We start from the raw sequence: 25,402 nt of genomic DNA, 5'->3' as shown, positions 1-25,402 counted from the left end.
ATTCTTCAAACCAACAGGCATGACTTTAAAGGAGTACAAACCAGCAGGGGTGATGAAGGCAGTCTTGTCCTGACTGGCGGGATCCATTGCCACCTGCAAATATCCGTTGTTCAGATTCAGATTACTGAAGACTGTTGCTCCTGAAAGAGGTTCCAGTATGTCATTGATGTTTGGTAGAGGGTAGGCATCACTTTCTGTTATGGCATTCGGCTTCCTGTAATCTACACAGAATCAATATCCACCATCTTTCTTTGGAATCAGGACAACCGGAGAAGCCAATCCGGAAAAGGAAGGTTCCACAACTCCATTAGGCAACATGCTCTTGAGCTGTTCATTGAGAATCACCAGTTTGGCGGGGGACAACATGTTGGAACGCTGCTTAATGGGGACTTCATGCCGGGTATAGATTTTGTGTTTAAAGACTGTTGTACGGCTGAATGTAAGAGTACAGACCTCACCGTTCAACTCCAACATCTAGGATAGCTGCCACCTCTCATCATCTGACAGACATGCCTTTTCCACTGCTTGTTTGATGTAGAAATCAGCATCAGGTTTGTTTTGCCCTCGAATAGAAGGGGGGTGTATGGCCGTGATCCGTGTAATAGCCGGGTTCACTGGTGGAACTTGGTTTTTGTCTTTTCATTGTTTCTCTGTCTTTGTCATTCTCTTCGCCTTTGTCTTGACCTAGCTGTGACTCTGCATAGTGTAGCAGGCTCCAGCCTGAACTCAGTGCATTTCCAGAGTGAAATGGATGTGGCCAGGAATGGTCAGTGCGCAGACGATAGGATGGTTCGGACATTGAGATGGTCAGTCCACTGAATAATATGAAGTCCAGACCAAGGGCTACAGCAAATGCACGGCTCGGATCTGCGAGAATAGCCGCAGTGAGGTTAATTATCTCATCACGCAGATTTATTTTCATGCCAATCCAGCCCAAGGGAGTGGTAAATTCTCCATTGGCCAAGTACAATGGTCCTTCCTCCCAGGTTCGAAGCTCCTCATGAGGTAATGCCATGTTTTGCCACAGTTTTGCATCAAGATGTAAGTTGCTACTGTGTCGATTATGGCCTTCCCTCTCCAGTTCCTAACAGTCAGAGGAACCAACAGTTGTTGCGGAATAGGAATAAGACAGCTAGTTGAGATGTCTGAAGCCGGGCTCCAGCCGACCCAATTGTATGCAGCCACCACGCCTTTCTAGACTGTCGGTCTTCTGTCCTTTCTGACCTTTTAAAAAAAAAAAAAATACTGACGCTGGCCATAGATGAGGCAAAAACCTGGAGGATGTTGGACTTTACACCTCCAGCACATCACTGGACTTTTGTCTTGGTTCTTGGGCACAAACGGCTGAGACAGTTTAGCCCTAGGAGAGTTGTTGGGATACCGGGATGAGGGAACAGGGTTTGGAGGTGGTGCTTCCAGTCCTTCTCAAACGGAGTCCAAAGACACACCAGTTCATCCAGATTCTGAACACGTTCCCGAAGTTGACTGGCAAGGCTGGGACCATGTTTTTAAGAATGAGTTTGACCATCTCATGCTCAGTAATGTCAGCCTTCCATCTCCTACATAGAACATGATAGGAGAAGACAAAGTCCCATATTGGCTCTGCTTCACCCTGTACTCTGTTACGAACCCTTTCCGCCAGTTCATCCTCATAGTCCTCTGAGAGGAAGGCTGAGAGGAATCTTTTTTTAAACTCAGCCTGTGAACATGTCATCCTGGGAGATCTCCCACCAGTCACTTACTGCCCCATGGAGAACACTGCGGAGGGTGGCAAGAACCTCCCAAGTCAATGATGGGCCAGAGAAAGGAAATCATTACTCTTAGATAGGAAAAACAGCCAATCAACATCTCCTGGGTTGCCAAACGTGGGGGAAAGGTAGTTTGATAGGGAGGGAGCTCTCTATAGGAGGCATGACAGTGGCAAGGGGTCTTGGGGAAACAGGAGTGTTGTTTAACAGTATCTTCAGATGGGTTTTTGTGGTGCTACCTGTTCCTATTCCCTCAATGGCAGAGCCAGTGGCATAGATAAACCCTGACGGAGGTGCAGTGGATTTGTCCAGAAGGGGAAGCACTGCATTAACTCTTGGTCCAGCTCCTCCAGTTGAAGGTCTGTGGCCTTCTGTGCTTTTTCCATCTCATTAGAGGTCTCATTTTGTGACTGTTCAATCAAAAATCGTAGTTCCCATGTGAGAGACTTCTTCATGTCCTCCACAACATCTTTCAGATAAACACAAACTTCCTTCACTGACAACTCTGCTCTCTGTTTTTGTTCCTCCTCGAGATAGGTTATGACTAGATGATGGTTAGTTTCTATAAGTGTTTTGAAACTTTGCATTTTCCCTTGAACATCCTGCTTCAGAGAATCTTCAAAGTAATTTCCTATTTTTATATGTGGACCTGACAGAGACAATGGAATATTTTCAATGTTTTGACAGTTTCATTTTTTTACTTTTGAATTTCAATTTAAAAGCTCTAATCATTGCAATGTCATTATTTTATAATGCATTTAATGTAAAAAAAAAAATAAATAAAAAAGTTTTAAAATCGAAAACCGTGAATATTTTTTGATCGAATCAAAACCAAAGCGACATCAAAAACCACAATTTGCTCAGCACTAATGTCAGTCGCATCATAGAGGAAGAGGGGGCCTAACTCGCCGGAAAATCTGTCTCCCTCGAGCAGGTGGCGTTTTACCAAAGAAAGGATAGGCGGGAGCGAGGCAGCCCGCCATGCCGATTTGTGGACAACGACTCCCATTGTTAGGGCGGCGGAGGGACATGTATCTTGTCAGTATATTCATCATCTTTTGTCACATTCACCCGGTATATTTGACGCCATGATGCACTGTAAATTAGCATGAATGACAGCCAACAAGACCAGCCAATCGGAGGATGATTTACGCGCTAACAGGAGCCAATAGGAGTCGAGTTGGGCGTGAGAATGAGAGGTTTTTGTCCACTAGAACACATTTGAGAGTCGTGACTCACTGACTGAACCATTCTTCACGACCGACACCCAACGCATTTGGAATATATTACTTCATATTTATTCTATATCTAGCTAGCTGAGTTATAAACAGCGCCACGATTTAGCTTGATAGGATTGACATGTTACATTTTCGGTCTTCGGTACTGCTCAAGGAGTTGTTTCAATCTAACCTGAAGCGCCCTTTGACAGGTATCGCCAGAAAGACATCACCATCAGTCGCGTATTGCTTTAGCATCGCCTGTACAGATGTCAGATCCGTGACCAAAGTAAAGTGTCTCCAGCATGCGGTTGGATGGAGAGCTACGCCATACACTACCAACGCCCACGGAACTCGGAACCTCTCCACCAAGAGCGACGACGGTTCGGTGCCACCGCCAACGGACACCAAAAAGGACACCTCCACCAGCAATGAAACCGCCACCAAGGAGGCAGCTGCCGAGAAGTGAGTACCGTTATCTAGCCGGTACAGCTGATAAAGCTATTAAATTATATTTACCGGTGGGGGGGGGGGTTCTTAACGTTCTATCCAGAATAATCACATGGACCGAGTCTAGCAAGCTAGATTGATTTCTAATGAACCTCAATAAATTATGCAGTCCTCATTTGTCTATAGATGTTGTTAACCTGACCTGTGTGTTCTGACAGTTTCAGTTCTGAAGAGTCAGAGACCCATATTACATCAGTCCAGCACACCTGCTCCCTTTATAGGCCTAGATCTATGTTCATTTAGTCATTTCATTTAGAAGGTTATGCATTTGGGATGTTATGAAATGACAATGTCTATGAAACAGCACTGTTATAATATTATAACAGTAATAGCCTATAATAACATGACTACGGAACAGTTCATCTCTGTCAGGAATAATTGTAAAGCCAGGAACGCTCCTTCAGGCCTTAGCCTATATCAGAAAGGGATTTTCATTTTTTTCATCAATGACACCTAGAGGTCGGTCATCAAGCTGTGATTTTATTGTTTGCTCTAGAGAAAGCGCTCTCCATCTGTTCTCTCTGTTATGAGTGTCATTCTACTTGAATACTGAACAGCCTCTCTCATTCTATAGTTTCTTGCAGGCTATATAGCATGGTGATAATGGCATGATAATAACAATTTGTTGGGTGTTTCAGCAACTTGTATGTCCTGGACACAGACTTCTACATTGGAAGTCTCTGTTTGAGTTGGCATATCATGATTGTCTTATCAGATATTGAGTATTTGTTCTCGTCGTGTTAGGCCAGCTGATAAGGTAGGCTATTTATTTACCTCCCTCCTCTGCCAAAGGCAACTGTCCAATATTAGTGCTGTCCATGGTGGCAGGGACCACTTTGCGATTTAAAAAGACCTTGGTAAAGGGTAGGCTATTAAATGTCCATTATGAGCAAATAATTTGATCAAATCTCCTCTCAGCCAATCTTGCAGGAGTCAAGACACTTTAGAATCCTGGAAGTCTATTACCATGGAGACAGTCACAGATCTGGCACTGCAGACTGGGCAGAGTGGTGCTTGCTGCATCAGAATGGGTAGAATGGCATTTTGGATCTAGTGTGAGTCAGTGGGGATTTGGGAATGGGGATGGATGTCATCTAGGGGGCTACCATTTTGGAATTATAATGGATGTGGCTTTACATGGTCATCAGGATAATACACTGTAGCCTATCTCTTTGACAATGGATCCGTTTCCTAGCATTTAGGCCTAGCTTTAATATACTTGGTGGGATCTTAGGAATGGAGGGATCTTACACCCAATTTAGATGTGAAATCATTAGGCCATACCAACTAGTCTGACTGGGGTAATGCCAGTTTATTGCATAATTTCTCACTGCAAAAAAACATAACAATTCCCTGTTGCCAAATCCTGCCCATCCCCTTGTGCAGCTGTCACACGTGGGCATTGCTACTATTACCCCTGTTGGTGGCTTGAATTTGAGCATCATGTCATAGTCACCTCTGGGAGAGCTGGTACAGCGAACAGTAATACAGTAGCCCCAGACAGGAACAAGATAAGAGAGTTCTCTCTAGACCCAGTTTCTAATCATACATAACATTTGATGGCTCATTTTGATTCATTCTCCCACAGACAGTTACAGGTATCCTATCCTACTCAGTCAACTGTGTGCTGTGAATGGAGTCGATCTTATGAGAAAAAAAAATAGTCACACGATAATGGGGCCAGGAACTCCTGAGTTCACTCATGCATTTTACTGCAGACAGGTGTAGAGTCGACCTAGGCTATTAATGCCGCCAGGAATAGGCTCGCTCTCTCTGTCACATCCAGTCAGTTTGCTTTTTCACAGAAAACAAATGCATCTACTGGTAATGATATGCCTCATTGCCCATAGCTTAGCAGGCACCCTTCTTGTCTTATCCATAGTCAATTTGCTTTAGCTGTTGTCAAACCAGCTGTAGTACATTATTGACAACAACAACATCCTCCGTCAGGGTAGGTTCAATCACAGATACACAAACATTAGGCCTAGTCAGTCCAAATGGGTCCTCTGCTGGAAGGTAGCCTAGGTAGGCCTATAGCAGAATTATCAATGCACAGTCTGGTCAATTTAAAGGTTTTTCCTTTTCTGGTTTTGCCGTGGATTGCATTGTGTTAGCGTGTGCAGCTGCATCATATTGTGAGTGAATGGAGATTGAGTCCTTCAGACTCTGCCCTGACTCAGATTGATTTTTGTGGTTCCCTCCTGTCAACAGATGATGATCAATGCACTTCGGACCAATTCACCAGTGACATCTTGGAGGTAGTGAAACCAGGCTGTGCTGAATTGGGTCGAATAAAAATGGTAGCCAAAATGACTCCATCAAGTCGGTTAATGTTTGTGTCGGGCGCAAAGTATTCATCAGAGCGCTGCCTTGAAGTTGTAAGCATTTAGGGTCTATGACCATGTTATTACTGTCACACATTAATTCAAGAATTCTCTTTTGCACAGATTGTTCATTTCATTTGGTCACAGTTCAAGTAGTCACGCTGCCTTGAACTCCAGTGTATAAATAGCACAGGAGATGTAACACACTGACTGTAGGGCTAGGCTTGGCATACTTCCCAAGTAGTAATGAGGATCAGTGACACCAAGTCGTAGCCTCTGGTCTCCAGAAACTATGGCCAGGGATACCAAGCTTTCTCTTTGCAGGACAGACCCGAAAGTGGGGCAGGCAGTGTGCTGTTGGAGGCTGAGGGCTAGGCTATGTGGCGGGATCCGTGCAGGCCTTCTGATGAGGCACACACTCTACATGCTGCACACAGTTGACCTCACAAAGCTGCAGGGAGGTCGAGGCAGTGGAAGGGGAAGAGAGGGGAGGGAGGAAGGCCAGCTAAGGCTGGGTGAGAGTTAATTAACGGAGCATCATCAGCACCAGTCCAGATGCTTCACACCTGCTAATAGCCTGTCTGGGTGGACTTCCTATTATCCTGGGGCAAGGGCTTGGAGACATGAAGCAGAGAGGGTGCTGTTTTGTTTTACAGTGTGCTTTGCTGGAAGGGAATAATGATTTTTCTTCAGGTTCTGCCGTGCCATGGTTTTCACTGGTGTTGTGCAGTTTTGGATGCGTCCTAAATATTGAATGTGTTTGTTAATCCATGAATTTGTGTGTCTTATCAGTAAGCCTATCTGCTTGATGATGATGATGCACTATGTCACTGAGTTTGTTCTAATGCCACTCACTTACTCTGCATATTTTCTCTCCTTTTTTTCGTTTGATCGGCTTGCTTTGCCTTGGTGTGTAAGTATATGACTCAATTTATATACAGTATTTGTTCTCATGTAGATGTACTGTAGTTTTTCCAGGCTAAGCCTTGCTGCTGCTGAGTGCTCTCTCTTCAATTCTCTACCTCGAAATGTGCTCAGCCTCTACAAGCGACTGCGCTTCACTTCCCCAGCCGTCCCACCGACCATTTGTTCTCGCGTTCCTCCCTGGCAGGCATCAGCAATCCAGAAATGACTCCAGAAATGGGCCAATGATCACAATCAAATAGGCCTTATCAAAACATTTGACATGGAAATGATAAAGGATCATAATCATTCAAGAATAGGACTCAAAACAAACGAATGCGGCTTAAACAATCTCCAAACTGGAAGAGATCCTATTAAACAACAACAAACTGAAAGATATGCAGTGTCCGGAGTCTGAGTCATTCCTGGGTAGCTGATGAGGGGATTTGACCCTCTACCTCTATCAGTTTTCAAACGTTGTGACTGCCCTTCATCGCTAGGGCAGGCTACGGAGCTGGGTTACTATAGCTCTATTGCCTGTCTGTCCCATGATGCATTGCGGGACTGACTTAGCCTGAGCTTCCACCCTCCTCCCTCAGAGATCCTATTTGGTGTATGGTGAATCATGATGTAATACATACTCCTCGTTTAGGCCTAACTACAATATTCCACCTATCTATCTACCTCTAACATACTGTACTAACTCTCCTCTCCCAGAGTGAGTGGAACGGATTTGGAGCTGCTATGCATAATACCAGTCTGTAAATAGGCTAATGACTCACTTCAAGCCCCCGGGCATTAGCTAAAACTTGAAACTATAATTTGTAACTGATATGCATGTATTTAAATTTACATAAAACCAACAAAGTCGACCTTATTTCTGATTTGAAGAGCCATGCCAACAAGATATTGTCTCGAAAAATTCTCAACTCTCCTTGAACTATCTGACTGGTGTTTTGGGAGCAGTGTTCAAACCCTTTCCTTAAAGCCAGGGCCGTAACGTGAAATACTCACCACCTCTCCTCTACAGCATTATAGCTAGTTAATCCCGGCCCCCTGCTGCAGTTCCCCATTGCCTTTAGAGAACCCTGGCCTTTCCTGACTGTGTGTGTGTGTGTGTGTCCCAGGAGAAGGAAGGCAGGCATCCTGCCCAGTCTGGAGGATTTGCTCTTCTACACCATTGCCGGGGGCGCTGAAAAAATCCCGGCTCACAAATTCACCACAGTGAGTGTCAGGCAAGAGCCAACCAGGCAGCCACATGGTTGAGCCAGCTGGATGGTAGTATAGCAATGGTGCCTGCTGTGTCATGATTACTGCCACAGTCTTATACTGTATATCTGAATATAAGGCTTGTTACTACACTGGCTGTACCAGGAAGCAATAGCTCACTCATGTGTGGCCCCTTGCTTGGGGTGACATTTATAGAATTAGATTCTTGTTAGATTAGAATTCATTCTATTTCTATGGTGAAATGTTGATCTCCCTCTATCTGGCATGGAAGAGGAGTTTATTCAATAGGCCTTATTAGTCTTGACATTTACATTGGATCCCTTTAGAAATATAGCGTACTATTCCAGTCAATTGCCAAGTTATAACCTTGTTATAAGCATGACAAACAGAATAAACGTGTTGTAAACATGTAATAAACATGATACCCGTCAGCCCCCTGACAAGAGCCATGCTTTCTGCAGGCGCTGAAAGCCACAGGGCTTCGGACCGGAGACCCCCGGCTGAAGGAATGTATGGAGAACCTGAAAGTCATCATGAAGACCACGTCAGACGGAAATCTGGACCGACACCTCTTCAAGAAGTAAGACTGTCTAGAACTGGGATGTAGAACAGACGCTAGAAGTACTATTTATCAAGACTACTTCAAGAAGTAAGACCAGTCTAGAACGGGGATGTAGAACAGACGCTAGAAGTACTATTTATCAAGACTACTTCAAGAAGTAAGACACTAGAGCTGGGTTCTATAACAAGTTGCTTCTAGTTCCACAACACTCTAGACATTAGACCTAGAATATAAGTCTTTAGAGGTCATTTGATATATCAAGCACCGGTCAATCATTTAGTCATTTTTGTGCCTCCTTTATTTGAACACAGTTCATGTAGGCCATAAATTATTCAGATTCCTTAGAAGTATTTGCTCAATGCATTTCAAGTCATTAATTATTCATAATATGTCAGGCTTTTATAAGGAAGCACGTTATAGTCAAGTCCTTTCAGATTGTCAAGGTCATATCAATCCCATTCATTTGAACATATCCTTTTTTACAAAAAATAGTCAATGGTGATTTTTGTCAAGAGACTCATCTCTACGATCACAAGAACTGTCCTTTCCAGATCAGCTGATATTTGCTTCAAAAAGAGTGTTCCTGTTTACAACCCTAGGACATACCATGTGACATAGCACACACAGCCCAGTGACCGCTTGAGAAAGCACTCTGTAGGCAAGCCACCCTGCAGGATACAGATCATAAGACAACACTAGCTTTGACAGCACTAGCTTTGACTGGAAGCCATCTGGGAGGCAACGATTTATAGGCAAGAGAAGCCTATACAGTAAACACACCAGTGGGCGCATACAGTAGCAGGGAGAGGACAGGGTAAATAGATATCTGATTTCATACAGTAGCAGGGAGAGGACAGGGTAAATAGATATCTGGTTTCATACAGTAGCAGGGAGAGGACAGGGTAAATAGATATCTGGTTTCATACAGTAGCAGGGAGAGGACAGGGTAAATAGATATCTGATTTCATACAGTAGCAGGGAGAGGACAGGGTAAATAGATATCTGATTTCATACAGTAGCAGGGAGAGGACAGGGTAAATAGATATCTGATTTCATACAGTAGCAGGGAGAGGACAGGGTAAATAGATATCTGATTTCATACAGTAGCAGGGAGAGGACAGGGTAAGTAGATATCTGATTTCATACAGTAGCAGGGAGAGGACAGGGTAAATAGATATCTGGTTTCATACAGTAGCAGGGAGAGGACAGGGTAAATAGATATCTGGTTTCATACAGTAGCAGGGAGAGGACAGGGTAAATAGATATCTGGTTTCATACAGTAGCAGGGAGAGGACAGGGTAAATAGATATCTGGTTTCATACAGTAGCAGGGAGAGGACAGGGTAAATAGATATCTGATTTCATACAGTAGCAGGGAGAGGACAGGGTAAATAGATATCTGATTTCATACAGTAGCAGGGAGAGGACAGGATAAATAGATATCTGGTTTCATACAGTAGCAGGGAGAGGACAGGGTAAATAGATATCTAATGTCATATAACATCTTATACATCTATGAGCTAATTCCTCACAGTTATCTATTCCCTGTATCATGTGTACAATAACAATGTAGTAATATATTCCATTTAGCAGACGCTTTGATCCAAAGCGACTTGCATGCATAGAGTTTCTTATGGGTGGCCCCAGCGGGTATTGAACCCTTGACCCTGGCATTGCAAGTGCCATGCTCTACCAACTGAAGCACACAGGACTCCATGTGTTACACTAGTCATAATGTGACTCTGGTACCTAAGATAAAGACCACTGTCACCTTTTCTCTCCCAGGTGTGTCCAGAGCAACATCGTGCTGCTCACCCAGGCCTTCAGGAAGAAGTTTGTTATCCCCGACTTTGTGTCCTTCGCCTCCGAAATCGACGCGCTCTATGAGAATGCCAAAAACCTGGGAGGGGGACAGGTGGGTGAGGGAGAGGCCCCAGGGTCAGTGAGACGACATGGTGGTGATGATCATTTCCTGATTAAATGCCCATGGGGAATGGGAAGTGTTGTTATGTTGCCTTCTGTTTTTGTTTTGTTGCGTAGGTGGCTGACTACATTCCCCAGCTGGCCAGGTTCAGCCCGGACCTCTGGGCCGTGTCCATATGCACTGTGGATGGACAAAGGTACAGCAGCTGTAGTCATGTTTAACATGCAGTAAACACGTAGCAGCCCACATTTCTATTTCTACAGTTAACTGTACTGACGTATAGTGTTCCTGTCAAACTGCTCACAGCAGCATTGTGATACTGTCCATATCAATGACAAAGTCACACACGGTAAAGTAGCTAATTAGTTACCCCACATAATGAGACATTCATTCATATTGTTCAAATTTGCCTTTGCTTATTGCCTTTAGCTCCTGGTTCTCTCCCCCCCACTCATCCCCTCTCCATCCCTTCCTCTCTCTCTCTCTCCCCATCCCCTTCTCTCTCTCTATCCCTTCTTTAGACACACAGCGGGTGACACCAAAGTCCCGTTCTGCCTGCAGTCGTGTGTAAAGCCGCTGAAGTACGCCATCGCCGTGCACGACCACGGGACAGAGTATGTGCACCGTTTCATTGGCAAAGAGCCCAGCGGCCTGCGCTTCAACAAACTATTCCTCAACGAGGAAGGTGAGGGTCGCACGTGTAGAGATATAAAATACTAGAGTGGCCGGGTGTCATACAACCGACAGAGCTTCAGAATGAGATTCTGTAATTCTATGGTCGCAGGCAGCACCAGTCTGTCTGGAGCTCCACGGCTCGCTGTGTAGCTGTTCATTTCACACGCAGAACTGACAACAGAGGTGTTCGTCACAATGCAGTGTTGCTGAGGTGGTCCTATTTTACTTCAAACCTATAGCATACCCTGTGAAAAGACATTGGACAAGGCAGTTGTCCGGGTTGATGAATAGAGTGTAAGTAGTCCCTCTGGGTGGGTTGTCATGTGATTCAATGCAAGGTGATCCGGCCTGTGGTGCAGTCTGTTGCCATGGTAATGTTATGTAATCTTAATGAGAGGTGTTGGTGCAGCCGGATAGAATCAGTACACGGGCTCTCAATGTCCATACGCTCTACTCAAATCTGCAATAGTCTACGTAGACCTGGAGAAGAACACCAACCTCATGTATCATGTCTTTGATAAGATCCTAGGTTTTAAAGCTGGAATCCGTACTCTGTGAAACGTCCACGTCCGTTTGCTATATTACAACAACGGACACTGTTTTATTCCCTCAGACATCGTATGCAATGTGATTATTATTTTTACCGGGACGCTGGAGGATCCTCTCCTCCGCCTCATCAACAAAACAAATGCAATAACAACTGTGCTGGCAGTGAACAGTGTCAATGCGTCGCCTTCTGTGGATGTCAGCTTCAAGTATGAAGCGCATACAGGAGCTGTATGGAGAGCAGCAGTTTTGTCAAGCGCTCTCAAATCGAGCCGAGTTTCCAATCAAATCAAGGCAATGTAACTCATTGCTCCGAATGCTGTGTTGGTTTGGTAAAGGATGCTGTCTGAGCTCTGTAGATTGTGACTCGGGTTTAGTACAGGGTTTCAGTAAATCCCAGGTCGGTTTTGGTTGGTGGCCATGTTATCCAATCAGTTTAGGCAACCTGCTAGCAGTGGTAGGAATGTTTTTTTTTTCTCTCCCTTTTGTGTGTGATTGCATAAGAAGATTAAAGGGGTTTAGGGGAAGGGAAGGGGAAGTGGCGTAACACAACAGACCTACAGTACAGCCAGTACGGAGCTGTGAGTTCATGGCTGTGTTCCTTAATATCACTAGTATGGTCTCTAGAATACAAAAGGCAGCCGTTGTCCCATCAGCATTCATTCATTATCCATCTGATTTGTTGTTCTGCTCATTTCCTCACTTCAAGTTCAAAGTTACATGATCTTTGGGCATATTTGCTTCTAACATTGAATGTGTTGTGTGGTGATTGTGCAGAAACTGTAACCTTGCTGTGTATGAACGTGTACTCTGTCCTCTGCATTTGCAGACATGTTATAATGTAACACACTGATTTCCACAGATAAACCACATAACCCTATGGTTAACGCCGGTGCTATTGTGTGCACTTCCCTCCTAAAGGTAAATAACATTTGAATTTCAGATAATAATAATGTATGATTTTTATTTTTGGGGGGGGGGGACATTTGTTTAAAAAAGAAACGTCGACCCATGCCTTTTGTTCAGTACGGTGAGTAGTTGTACCAATAGTAGGCTACATAAAACACTAGGTCAATTCTATACGTACCCCGTTACCTTCTGAGTGACAAAGTTGTATTGAATTACATTTTAAATAAATTAAATGACAGGGAGGACTTCATTGCTTTAGCCAGATTACCAGTTTGCACTGTATTGTATATGGAGAGATTAAGACTATAGATCATCCCGCTGAAAGGGGATTTGTTTGGTGAAAGCATCAGTGATCCGCCTGCCTCTCAGTTATGCACATAGCCCATGCAGTACACACAAGGCTGAGTTTGTGTGAGACAGCGCTAGCGTGTCAGGCAACGGGCCTCAGATTGGTCTAACCAGCCCAGCCATATAGATAAAGAAATACATTTAATCATGGGTAAAACTGCTTTGGTATATGAATGAAAGATCAATATGTGGGTGTGTTTCTGTGCATCCGTCACCTGCTTAAATCTTATGTCTTTGACCAGGTAGAGGCAAAGCCAACCTGGCTGGCTATTGGCTGAGAGGAGTAGAATATCTTTGCTATTGGCTATTAGTCAGGAAGTGCTGTTAGAAATAGCTTACTGGGCATCCCGAGTGGTGCAGTGGTCTAAGGCACTGCATCGCAGTGCTAGCTGTGCCACTAGAGATTCTGGGTTCGACTCCAGGCTCTGTCGCAGCCGGCCGCGACCGGGAGACCCACGGGGCGGCGCACAATTGGCCCGGCGTCGTCTGCGTTAGGGAAGGATTTGGCCGGCAGGGATGTCCTTGTCCCATCACGCACTAGCGATTCCTGTGGCGGGCCGGGCGCAGTGCATGGTCACCAGGTGCACGGTGTTTCCTCCGACACATTTGTGCGGCTGGCTTCCGGGTTAAGTGGGCATTGTGTCAAGAAGCAGTGCGGCTTGGTTGGGTTGTGTTTCGGAGGAATCACGGCTCTCGACCTTTGCCTCTCCCGAGTCCATAAGGGAGTTGCAGTGATGAGACAATACTGTAACCACCAATTGGATACCGCGAAACAAAAAAATAAATAGCTTACTGTATGGGAGCAGTGCACCCTCTGCTGCTGAAACTGTGATGAATTCTCTGTGTGTTTATTATGAGATATTGTAGGGTAAAACACATTCGCCTCCCATGCGTTGTAGGTGCCTCGCTGAAGACTAGAACCAAGAGGGGACACATACATGTATGTTGTGTGCATAAGTCTTCTGTAGTGTTGTTACTACATAACCCACCACCAGCCCATTGATCATATCAACGCGTGGAACTGCGCTTGTTTCATACTAAACTCTCAACAATCACATACCATAAACTAATGACACAAACTCTCTCCAAATGACTTCTCTTTCACCTTCAATGTCTTCAGTGACATAATACTTCATTCTCTGCAGAAATTAGGTTTCATCTCCAATAATTAGTGGCTGCAACCTACTGCAGATACCTTTTCGCTTACTATATGTAGCCAAAGCCCATATCTATAACGGTCTGTCTTAGATGAAGACAGTGTAGGCAGTACATTATCACCTTCAAAACAAGACTAGCACTTATATCCATATTTCAACGTAACATGGCATACGGACCCAGATAGATGAGGCCTGGCTACTCATCAATCTCAACCACAACCAAGCCAAGTTACCGAATGAAGCCTTGCGTTTTCCTGTCTGGTTTGATTTGAGGTTGAACTCTGATGGAAAGGTGCCGTATGATTATCCTGTCTTAAGAGTTTATAGGAGTAACACCTATAAGGAATAACGACTCTATAGTAATTAATGTTAACAAACGTATGTTTTTGGTACTTGTATCATACTGTACACTATGGTACATAGTACAGTACACAAAAGATTACACCTAGTGATATACGGATGTAGGAATGTAATTTGAGCCAGTTTGCTACAGCAGGGAAATAATCCTGCAGCAATAGGAAATGTGAATTATTATGTGAATTATAATTGACATTTTTTGTAGGGGTTGATATATTTTTCGTTAGGGCAAATCAAGTCTTGACATTTTAAAGTGGACATTATAAACTTTTAATACACTACAAGTTTGCATTTTTCCTGCAATGAGTGATAAATTAAGATCCTACATCTGTAGCCTATTAGTAATTTGGTTATTTGGATGGCAGTCATTTGACTTGACAGGGTAATGATGTGGTATCTTTCTGCTTAAATCTTCATTATAACCTTAAACCAATCACTGTAAAGGTTGCTAATGGTGGGCTCAATAATCAATCCACTGATTGGATGCCCCTACATTCTAATATGGTCTGGTCTATATTCTAGTAATATAGACCAGATCTGTCTCTCAAAATGTGGTTCCTGTATGGTAAATCTGGGACTAAACTATGGGAAAATTGTAATGTATTTTTGAAGCCTCGTTTGTGGTTTATTTGTTGTTGCATATTTTACAGCATTAAGATCTGTGGGAAATTATGACCACTGCCACAGGTCAATGACGTTGGTAATTTTTTTACTTAAATTATTCTCCCTATTGAACAACATCTGGATTTGTTATAATATGCTACAGTTTTAGTAGTTGCTATTTGTCACCTGGATTTTACAAACAGTTTACAAATAAAATAAACAAAGGCAAAAAAATTTTTTTCAAAATCCTGATAGTACAAACATTGTTTTTAGATGATTGATTATTTGTGTTTTATTTTTTGAATGTATTTAACTGGTTTATTTGCCCTATTTGTATTATTAGAGTTAAATGTAACGTTTCGTTACTGTAGTACCTCCTCAGCTTACACTACACATCCCAGAAGTCAGTGTGTTCTACAATATTAAGTGAGGACATCACTAATTAATCTGCACATATAGATCCATAACCTTTCTACAACACACAGGATTAGCCACACACTAGCATCACATCACTAACTTCCAACAGACACTCAGACCCCTACAGTACAAAGGCTACTTACACTACTACATATTAAGTTCACATATACCCGTCTATGTAGTATTGCAGATATAAGGAATTGCATTTACAGTGCCTTGCGAAAGTATTTGGCCCCCTTGAACTTTGCGACCTTTTGCCACATTTCAGGCTTCAAACATAAAGATATAAAGATATAAAACTTTTTTTTTTTGTGAAGAATCAACAACAAGTGGGACACAATCATGAAGTGGAACGACATTTATTGGATATTTCAAACTTTTTTAACAAATCAAAAATTGAAAAATTGGGCGTGCAAAATTATTCAGCCCCTTTACTTTCAGTGCAGCAAACTCTCCAGAAGTTCAGTGAGGATCTCTGAATGATCCAATGTTGACCTAAATGACTAATGATGATAAATACAATCCACCTGTGTGTAATCAAGTCTCCGTATAAATGCACCTGCACTGTGATAGTCTCAGAGGTCCGTTAAAAGCGCAGAGAGCATCATGAAGAACAAGGAACACACCAGGCAGGTCCGAGATACTGTTGTGAAGAAGTTTAAAGCCAGATTTGGATACAAAAATATTTCCCAAGCTTTAAACATCCCAAGGAGCACTGTGCAAGTGATAATATTGAAATGGAAGGAGTATCAGACCACTGCAAATCTACCAAGACCTGGCCGTCCCTCAACTTTCAGCTCATACAAGGAGAAGACTGATCAGAGATGCAGCCAAGAGGCCCATGGTCACTCTGGATGAACTGCAGAGATCTACAGCTGAGGTGGGAGACTCTGTCCATAGGACAACAATCAGTCGTGTATTGCACAAATCTGGCCTTTATGGAAGAGTGGCAAGAAGAAAGCCATTTCTTAAAGATATCCATAAAAAGTGTCGTTTAAAGTTTGCCACAAGCCACCTGGGAGACACACCAAACATGTGGAAGAAGGTGCTCTGGTCAGATGAAACCAAAATTGAACTTTTTGGCAACAATGCAAAACGTTATGTTTGGTGTAAAAGCAACACAGCGCATCACCCTGAACACACCATCCCCACTGTCAAACATGGTGGTGGCAGCATCATGGTTTGGGCCTGCTTTTCTTCAGCAGGAACAGGGAAGATGGTTAAAATTGATGGGAAGATGGATGGAGCCAAATACAGGACCATTCTGGAAAAGAACCTGATGGAGTCTGCAAAAGACCTGAGACTGGGACAGAGATTTGTCTTTCAACAAGACAATGATCCAAAACATAAAGCAAAATCTACAATGGAATGGTTCAAAAATAAACATATCCAGGTGTTAGAATGGCCAAGTCAAAGTCCAGACCTGAATCCAATCGAGAATCTGTGGAAAGAACTGAAAACTGCTGTTCACAAATGCTCTCCATCCAACCTCACTGAGCTCGAGCTGTTTTGCAAGGAGGAATGGGAAAAAATTTCAGTCTCTCGATGTGCAAAACTGATAGAGACATACCCCAAGCGACTTACAGCTGTAATCGCAGCAAACGGTGGCGCTACAAAGTATTAACTTAAGGGGGCTGAATAATTTTGCACGCCCAATTTTTCAGTTTTTGATTGTTAAAAAGGTTTGAAATATCCAAGAAATGTCGTTCCACTTCATGATTGTGTCCCACTTGTTGTTGATTCTTCACAAAAAAATACAGTTTTATATCTTTATGTTTGAAGCCTGAAATGTGGCAAAAGGTCGCAAAGTTCAAGGGGGCCGAATACTTTCGCAAGGCACTGTACCTGTGGTGCGTTTTATCCCCATAACAGTCTGGTAGAATGGCCTACACATTGTTTTGCTGATTGTCTTTTGGTAGATTATTTTCTAATTTGAAAACCCTTAACTCTTTAATTAGTGATTCATTTCATCTCCAACTAGCTAGTTGCCCAGTAATCCTAAATATTTGTCATATTTGGACTAAACTTATTTCTTTAGGGTACATATTTTTTTTATTTTTTAGAATGATTATTGATAGATTTTGTAATGCTATTGGTCATTTGATCTAGGAATCATTTGAATTTGTCATAAGGTATTTCCACTAGCTAGGCAATATACAATTTCCTGTATATCTAATTTGATATACAGTATGTAGTCATTCATACTGATGTGAACTTCTGTTTCTCTTTTAGCAAGGGGCAAGCAATGCTGAGAAATTTGATTATGTAAGTAACGCTACCCAGTTCTTTTATGTTTAACCCTACGCTGACTGTTTGGGATGATCATCTTTGTAATGATGGGTGTACTTTGTGACCTTTTGGACTTTGTATTGCAGGTCATGAACTTCATGAACAAGCTGGCAGGAAACGAGTATGTGGGTTTCAGCAATGCCACGTGAGTTCCCAAGGGGAAGAACTGGGGTTGTGGTTTGGTTCAGCACCTTGGCTCACCACCATTGGCCAGGTGCCTTAGTATTCATCCATGTTGTTTTCATCACTAGCATTTCTAGTATGATAATCACTTTCAAGTCAGTACTTTATTCTGCTTTAGAATAACACCACAAAAACAACAACCATAGAGATCAATCTTGATCTCAACAACATCAAAAACCATAGCCGCGGGAAGCAGGGGTGCTGAGGGTGTTGCAGCAACCCCTAAAAGAAAATCTGGATTTTTTTTTTTATACAGTTCACAAAATTGCACTGGGCCTTCACTAGTCCTGTATTAGCAGACCGATATAGCTGTTATTTTTTGCAACCCTAACCCACTTCCTGCGGCGATGTCAAACAACACTAAAAGCTTTTCTGGTTTTAGTAGTAGAATTGGAACCAAATTGTAATTTTACTTAGTTGAAACAAGACTCCTGAATGTTCCTGCTCTCTGCACCCAGATTCCAGTCAGAGAGGGAGTCTGGAGATCGTAACTTTGCTATCGGCTACTACCTTAAGGAGAAGAAGGTTGGTGACGGCTGAAACAAGCACACACATTTTACATCAATCATGTAGACATTTTTAATTAGGCATTTACAAGGCATTGTCTGACTGTCAAATCAAACCACTGTTTCTTTCTAGTGCTTTCCAGAGGGGACAGACATGACCTCCATTTTAGACCTCTACTTCCAGGTGAGTATTTGTATTTGGCAGCAGCTACTCCTCCTGGGGTCCAAACACATTAAGGCAGTGGTTCCCAAACTTTTTATAGTCCCGTACCCCTTCAAACATTCAACCTCCAGCTGCGTACCCCCTCTAGCACCATGGTCAGCGCACTCTCAAATGTTTTTTTGCCATCTTTGTAAGCCTGCCACACACACACTATACGATACATTTATTAAACATAAGAATGAGTGTGAGTTTGTCACTTCCCACGTGCCGGGTTGTGACAAAGAGCTCTTATAGGACCTGGGCACAAGTAATAATATAATAATGATCAATAATTTTGCTCTTTATTTAACCATCTTATATATAAAACCTTATTTGTTCATCGAAAATTGAGAATAACTCACAACAGGTTAATGAGGAAGGTGTGCTTGTACGGATGCACATAACTCTACAATGTTGGGTTCTATTGGATAGAGTATCAGTCTTCAACCCTTTTCCACACACAGTCTGTGCCTGTATTTTGTTGTCATGCTAGTGAGGGTTGAGAATCCACTCTCACATAGGTACGTGGTTGCAAAGGGCATCAGTGTCTTAACAGCATGATTTGTCAAGGCAGGATCCTCTGAGCGCAGCCCCATCCAGAAATCTGGCAGTGGCTCCTGATTTAAATTCCATTTTCACAGAACCGCTTCTTGCAATTTCGATGAGGCTCTCTTGTTCAAATATCGGTATGTGGACTGGTGGCAGGATCATCCGTTTCGGGAAAGTACCTGCGTAATTGCGCACCCAACTCACTCAGGTGCTTCGCTATATCACATTTGACATTGTCCATAAGCTTGAGTTCATTTGCACACACAGAGAATAGATAGAGAATAGCTCCAACTTCTGAATCATAGCCTCAATTTTGTCCCGCACATTGAATATAGTTGCGGAGTCCCTGTAATCCTAGATTCAGATCATTCAGGCGAGAAAAACCATCACCCAGGTAGGCCAGTCCTGTGAGAAACTCATCATGCAAGCGGTCAGACAAGTGAAAATTCTGGTCAGTAAAGAAAACTTTAAGCTCATCTCTCAATTTAAAAAAAATGTGTCAATACTTTGCCCCTTTTAACCAGTGCACTTCTTCTGTATGTTATAAAAGCGTTACATGGTCGCTGCCCATATCATTCTCTTCACAGTCCCTGCTGTTCCATAAGGTGTTTTTTAAAATGTTTTTTCTGATTCTACTGCTTTCATCAGTTACCTGATGTGGAAAAGGGTTCCATGTAGTACTGTGCGCCTCCCATAGTGTGTTCTAGACTTGGACTGTGAAGAGACCTCTGGTGGCGTGTCTTGTGGGGTATGCATGGGTGTCCGAGCTGTGTGCTAGTCGTTTAAACAGACAGCTCGGTGCCTTCATCTTGTCAGCACTTCTTACAAAAACCACTAAGAAGTCAATCTCTCCACCACTTTGAGCCATGAGAGATTTACAGGCGTATTATTGTTGTTAGCTCTCTGTGCACATTTAAAAGGCCAGCCGTGCCTCCCTGTTCTGAGCCAGTTGTAATTTTCTTAAATCCCACGTGGCACCTGACCACACGACTGAACAGTAGTCTAGGTGCAACAGAACTAGGACCTGCCTTGTTGGTAGTGTTGTTAAGAAGGGCAGAGCTTTATTATGGACAGACTTCTCCCAATTTAGCTGCTGTTGTATCAACATGTTTGGACCATGACAGAATTACAATCCAGGGTTACTCCAAGCAGTTTAGTCACCTCAACCTGCTCAATTTCTACATTATTCATTACAAGATTTAGTTGAGGTTTAGTGAATGATTTGCCCCAAATACAATGCTTTTAGTTTTTGAAATATTTAGGACTAACATTCCTTGCCACCCATTCTGAAACTAACTGCAGCTCTTAAGTGTTGCAGTGATTTCACTCGCTTTAGTAGTTGACATGTATAGTGGTGAGTCATCCAAATACATAGACATCGAGTGAGCATTTTTTTCTGAACATGGTTCAAGTTTGAAGCTGTATCATTTCAATGGGCTTAGTGGAGAAACATCCTGTTTGTGTTTTTCTCTCTCCGTTAACTTGTAATATACCATAGGGAATAATAGCTTTCTATTCTTCTCTAGCTGTGCTCCATCGAGGTGACCTGTGAAAGCGCTAGCGTCATGGCGGCCACCCTGGCCAATGGCGGCTTCTGTCCAATCACAGGCGAGCGGGTGCTGGGCCCAGAGGCGGTACGGAACACCCTGAGCCTCATGCACTCCTGCGGCATGTACGACTTCTCGGGACAGTTCGCTTTCCACGTGAGTCTCCCAAGTTCCTTCCCTCAAGACTTGTATTTGTTGATTTGACAGGGATCATGTACCCCAGTTTAGCATTGTTTCCTACGGTCTGTTTGGCCTGCTGCTCTTTGCCGTTGTTCCCACTGTGTCTCCAATCTACCTCCATTTAAGCATTACACATTACACTGCAGTAGATCTTCCACTCCGTGATGTTTGTCCACCCACTGCTGTTCATTTACGCTGATCTGTTTTGACACCGTTGTCTGCGCTCCCTGTTAACCTCTTCCTCTATGCTGTCTGGCAGGTTGGACTTCCAGCTAAGTCGGGCGTGGCAGGGGGCATCCTGCTGGTGGTGCCCAACGTCATGGGTATCATGTGCTGGTCCCCTCCACTGGACAAGCTGGGTAACAGTGTACGAGGAATCCAGTTCTGCACGGTACGAGAAACTGATAGGTTTTCACTCTGTTGTCTCTCTGTCACTGATCTGATTGATTTGATGATTAGAAAACCAGCAGAAAGCCTGACAGGGATTTGCTCTGGTTCCAGGATCTGGTATCCCTTTGCAACTTCCACAACTACGACAACCTGAAGCACTTTGTCAAGAAGCTGGATCCTCGCAGGGAGGGCGGAGACCAGAGGGTGAGTTGAGTTTAACTGGGAGCCTCTCTCTCCTTCTGCTCTCTTTTTCTACTTCCCTATGTTCACCAAGGTGCCTTAATGTACATGTAGTCCCATGAAAAGGCTGTGTTTTTTAAAGCAACAGTGCCATCCACTGGAAGATACTGATAGTGCTAAAGGAAAGGGGTTGACATGCAAACTGCCTCTCTGTTGTCTTTCAGGTGAAGTCGGTCATCAATCTTCTGTTTGCTGCGTACACTGGCGATGTGTCTGCACTGAGGAGGTACACAAGCACTGCATTATCTCCATGTTGGCCAACAAGGCCTTGAAAATAAGCCATGAAAGGAAATATGTCGTGTTTTAACACCTTTGGAGAGTAAATTCCAAGTCTGTCGCTGTGTCAGACAGAGACCTTGTAAGGTTTCCTGTGTGTCTACATGGGGACTAGACGTGGTGTGTGTGCTATTTTGGCTGCTGTACAGTACTCATCACTGTCCTTCTGGGGAATGCGTCCAGGTTTGCTCTGTCTTCCATGGACATGGAGCAGAGGGACTATGACTCCAGGACAGCCCTCCATGTGGCTGCAGCAGAAGGGCATGTGGAGGTGGTCAAGTTCCTGTTGGAGGCATGCAGGGTCAACCCTGTTCCCAAAGACAGGTGAGCTTAGATTCAATGGCCTCCGAGACCACCCAGTGTCTGTCAATGTAGCCAAGATCCAATGGACAAGGAGACATATGTTCAACCAGTGTCTGTAACCAGTTTTCCATCCCACTTTGAGAGTAAAGTACATGTTGGATAAGAAATGTCACGACAGGCCGAATGAAAACAGCAAATTTGTCAGTAAACTTTCCAAATGTCTACAAACCTAATTCGCTGGGCGTGATTGGATATTTGTCTGTAAAATGTATTATGTAAGTAATGGTGATGGAAACGCCTATTATACGTAAATATTTATATAATAACCATCATATCAAAGTAAACTTGGAGTCACACAATGGTATGTTGTGTGGTCCTCCCACCACAACTTGGGAAAGCATGCAGTTTATTAGGCTACAGGTGAAATAAGTTCTGATGAACTTCACAGGGTGGTAAAAGTGCATGGTGATAAGCATGACCTACAGTTGAAGTCAGAAGTTTACATACTTAGGTTGGAGTCATTAAAACTTGTTTTTCAACCACTCCACAAATTACTTGTTAAGAAACTAGTTTTGGCATCTACTTTGTGCATGACAAGTAATTTTACCACTAATTGTTTACAGACAGATTATTTGACTTATAATTCACTGTATCACAATTCCAGTGGGTCAGAAGTTTACATACACTAAGTTGACTGTGCCTTTAAACAGCTTGGAAAATTCCAGACAATGATGTCATGGCTTTAGAAGCTTTTGATAGGCTAATTGACATCATTTGAGTCAATTGGAGGTGTACCTGTGGATGTATAAACATTGTAGACCTCCACAAGTCTGGTTCATCCTTGGGAGCAATTTCCAAACGCCTGAAGGTACCACGTTCATCTGTACAAACAATAGTACGCAAGTATAAACACCATGGGACCACACAGCCGTCATACCGCTCAGGAAGGAGACGCGTTCTGTCTCCCAGAGATGAATGAACTTTGGTGCGAAAAGTGCAAAGACTCAGTTACAACTTATTGTGGGAAGCTTGTGGAAGGCTACCCGAAATGCTTGACCCAAGTTAAACAGTTTAAAGGCAATGATACCAAAAACGAATTGAGTGTATGTCAACTTCTGCCCCACTGGGAATGTGATGAAAGAAATAAAAGCTGAAAAAAAATCATTCTCTCTACTGTTATTGACATAAAACAGGGAATTTTTACTAGGATTAAATGTCAGTAATTGTGAAAAATGGAGTTTAAATGTATTTGGCTAAGGTGTATGTAAACTTCCGACTTCGACTGTACATTTATATATTACCTCGACACCGGTACCCCTGCACATTGACTCTGTACCGGGACCCCCTGTATATAGACTCACTTGTTATTTTACTGCTGCTCTTTAATTATTACTTTTATTTATTTTTTAGTATTTTTCTTTAAACTACATTGTTAAGGGTTTGTAAGTAAGCACTTCACTGTAAAGTCTACACCTGTAGTATTCAGCGCATGTGACAAATAAACTGATCTTGTTTTTTTTATTCGGTACATGTAACAGCAAAAGTTATGTCCAATACGTCATCATGCACAGCCTTTTATCTGCAACAAGCATGGAAACACATTTCTGGTGGGAAAGTGCACACATTTTATTTATGCAGATTTGAGAATATTCAAGTGAAAATCTGTCGCCAATTGGATGGAAACGTAGCTAATGTAAAACGTGTCCATTTAAGAGCAGTGTTTACAATGTCTCTTGTCCGTTCCATCAAGGTGGGGTAACACACCGATGGAAGAGGCAGTGCACTTTGGACACCACGACGTTGTGACCATGCTCCAGGACTACAACAACAAGTACAGTCCACCAGGGGGTGCCACTGAGGACAAAGAGGAGATATCAGAGAAGAACATTGATGGCCTACTATGAGCCAACTAATACTCTTATATATATCCATAGAAATAAAATAACTAGAACGGACATTCCCATTGAAATGTGATCTGAGCAGCTTGGTCCTTTCCAGTCATTCTATTTCTATGTCCCCATTAACTATCCGTGTGTGGTCCCTTTGTCACGTCAGTGGTAGTATTGTTGATTTTGTATAAAAGTATTGTATTTCTAGTGTTTAAAAAATATTGACCTTTTGACTTTTTCCCGGATGTTTTTTGGGTTGTTTCCTTTCGCTTCGCTTTTTTGTCATACTGCTCACTGCACAACTCTCCCTCAGTGTGTCAGCACTATGTGTAATGTATTTTCTACATTTAAGTGCACAAAACATTTCTCTTTATGTACAACATTGTGTAAAACCTGAACGTATCCATAAGATAACGTGTACATTTATGTAACGTGTGTTTATCCCTGAAAGTAATATATCAGAGGTAGATGGATTCAGTGTAAATACTATTTAATCTGAAGTGATTCTCACTGGCACAGCTTTTGAAGGAAATTGGTAAAGTCCACACACTGTGCATTAGGCTTAAGTTGGACTATTTATGAGGCAGAATGCGTTAAACTATTCCACACGTTCACAGATCTAGGTAGCCTGGTTGCAAAGTTGTTTGGACTGTATATGGCACTGGCTATACAGGCCAGACAGCCTGTGGTCCCAGATCTATCTATGGTTTAAGACCTCTGGTCTTTTGATTTAGGCCTAGTAGCTTCATATGAATTGAAAGTATGGCATTATGTGGAGTGAGTTTAGTTTTGTTGGTTTGCTATTTGATAGCTAGACATTTTTGCACCTTCTCCAAAATAACAAATCATTTGATTGTTCTATAATCTTATTTTAATTTTGAGTAGAAAGGGGGTTATTTGTTTGTCAGCCAAAGCTTTTCTGTATGTTTGCTCCACCTGATAAAAGTCTAGTCGGCGACTTTAAAAAAAAGAACACATGTGAGCCGCCTCAGGAGCAATACAATTCAACCAGCAGCCATGTGCTCTTTACAGACAGGTTCCCACCTATGCTAAGTCCAATTTTAGGGCAAAACATGACACTGATTTATTACTTTATGGATACAGCAGTGTCAATGGTGTTGCTATTATGTCTTGTCAGATATTTGGTTTTACATGGATTTTATCTTCAGTTATAGACTGTGCATTACACTTTAATGAATGTTTTTAGTTTGGAACAACTCTACAACGGTGGACTTTAAATCTTGCCATGCTCACCCAAATGCCTCTTTTGGGTAGAGATAAAATAGTTACCCTTATGGGCCTGTATGTAAGCAGATTCTACACATAACTAATGGTTCACTTTTTATGCAGATACACAGTGATTGTTTAACAGAGTGTAAAAGTGTCAAATAAACGTATAAGCGTATACTTGAAAAGTCA

The 25,402-nt window shown here is 42.8% G+C and overlaps 2 protein-coding genes across 4 annotated transcripts in view; one reads left to right on the top strand and one right to left on the bottom strand.

Moving 5' to 3' along the window:
- Positions 1-2,721: 2,721 nt before the first annotated feature.
- Positions 2,722-25,402, top strand: glsa (glutaminase a). Of its 3 annotated transcripts, none has more exons than XM_024425978.2 (17): positions 2,722-3,430; positions 7,836-7,926; positions 8,394-8,512; positions 10,279-10,408; positions 10,534-10,613; positions 10,939-11,102; positions 12,501-12,559; positions 17,662-17,694; positions 17,805-17,863; positions 18,360-18,426; positions 18,541-18,591; positions 20,685-20,861; positions 21,145-21,276; positions 21,387-21,479; positions 21,680-21,741; positions 21,975-22,115; positions 23,845-25,402. In XM_024425978.2, the coding sequence occupies exons 1-17, from the start codon at positions 3,108-3,110 to the stop codon at positions 23,996-23,998; spliced, it is 1,935 nt and encodes a 644-aa protein (XP_024281746.1). In that variant the 5' UTR covers positions 2,722-3,107; the 3' UTR covers positions 23,999-25,402. The 3 variants fall into 3 exon arrangements, with proteins under 3 accessions (XP_024281746.1, XP_024281744.1, XP_024281747.1); XM_024425976.2 differs by having other exon boundaries at positions 2,724-3,430; positions 7,830-7,926; XM_024425979.2 differs by lacking the exons at positions 2,722-3,430; positions 7,836-7,926; positions 8,394-8,512; ... (2 more) ...; positions 10,939-11,102; positions 12,501-12,559 and adding an exon at positions 14,695-15,109.
- The window catches only part of LOC112253779 (signal transducer and activator of transcription 1-alpha/beta), a 48,705-nt gene continuing 33,710 nt past the window's right edge, over positions 10,408-25,402 (bottom strand). The window contains exon 22 of the mRNA XM_024425762.2: positions 10,408-10,597. The gene's annotated coding sequence lies outside the window, so the exon portion shown is untranslated. The remainder of the gene's footprint in view (positions 10,598-25,402) is intronic.

Source organism: Oncorhynchus tshawytscha, linkage group LG07 (genome assembly GCF_018296145.1).
Source record: "Oncorhynchus tshawytscha isolate Ot180627B linkage group LG07, Otsh_v2.0, whole genome shotgun sequence".
Lineage (NCBI taxonomy): Eukaryota > Metazoa > Chordata > Actinopteri > Salmoniformes > Salmonidae > Oncorhynchus > Oncorhynchus tshawytscha.
Note: the sequence above shows the minus strand (reverse complement) of the source record. Positions and strands in the feature narration are given on the sequence as shown.

Bases quoted from the DNA above. Each gene is read 5' to 3' on its own strand.
- glsa (XM_024425976.2), top strand. From the start codon at position 3,108: ATGTTACATTTTCGGTCTTCGGTACTGCTCAAGGAGTTGTTTCAATCT. The intron at 7,927-8,393 runs GTGAGTGTCAGG...TGCTTTCTGCAG, and splicing joins CGGCTCACAAATTCACCACA to GCGCTGAAAGCCACAGGGCT. The intron at 11,103-12,500 runs GTGAGGGTCGCA...TGATTTCCACAG, and splicing joins ACTATTCCTCAACGAGGAAG to ATAAACCACATAACCCTATG.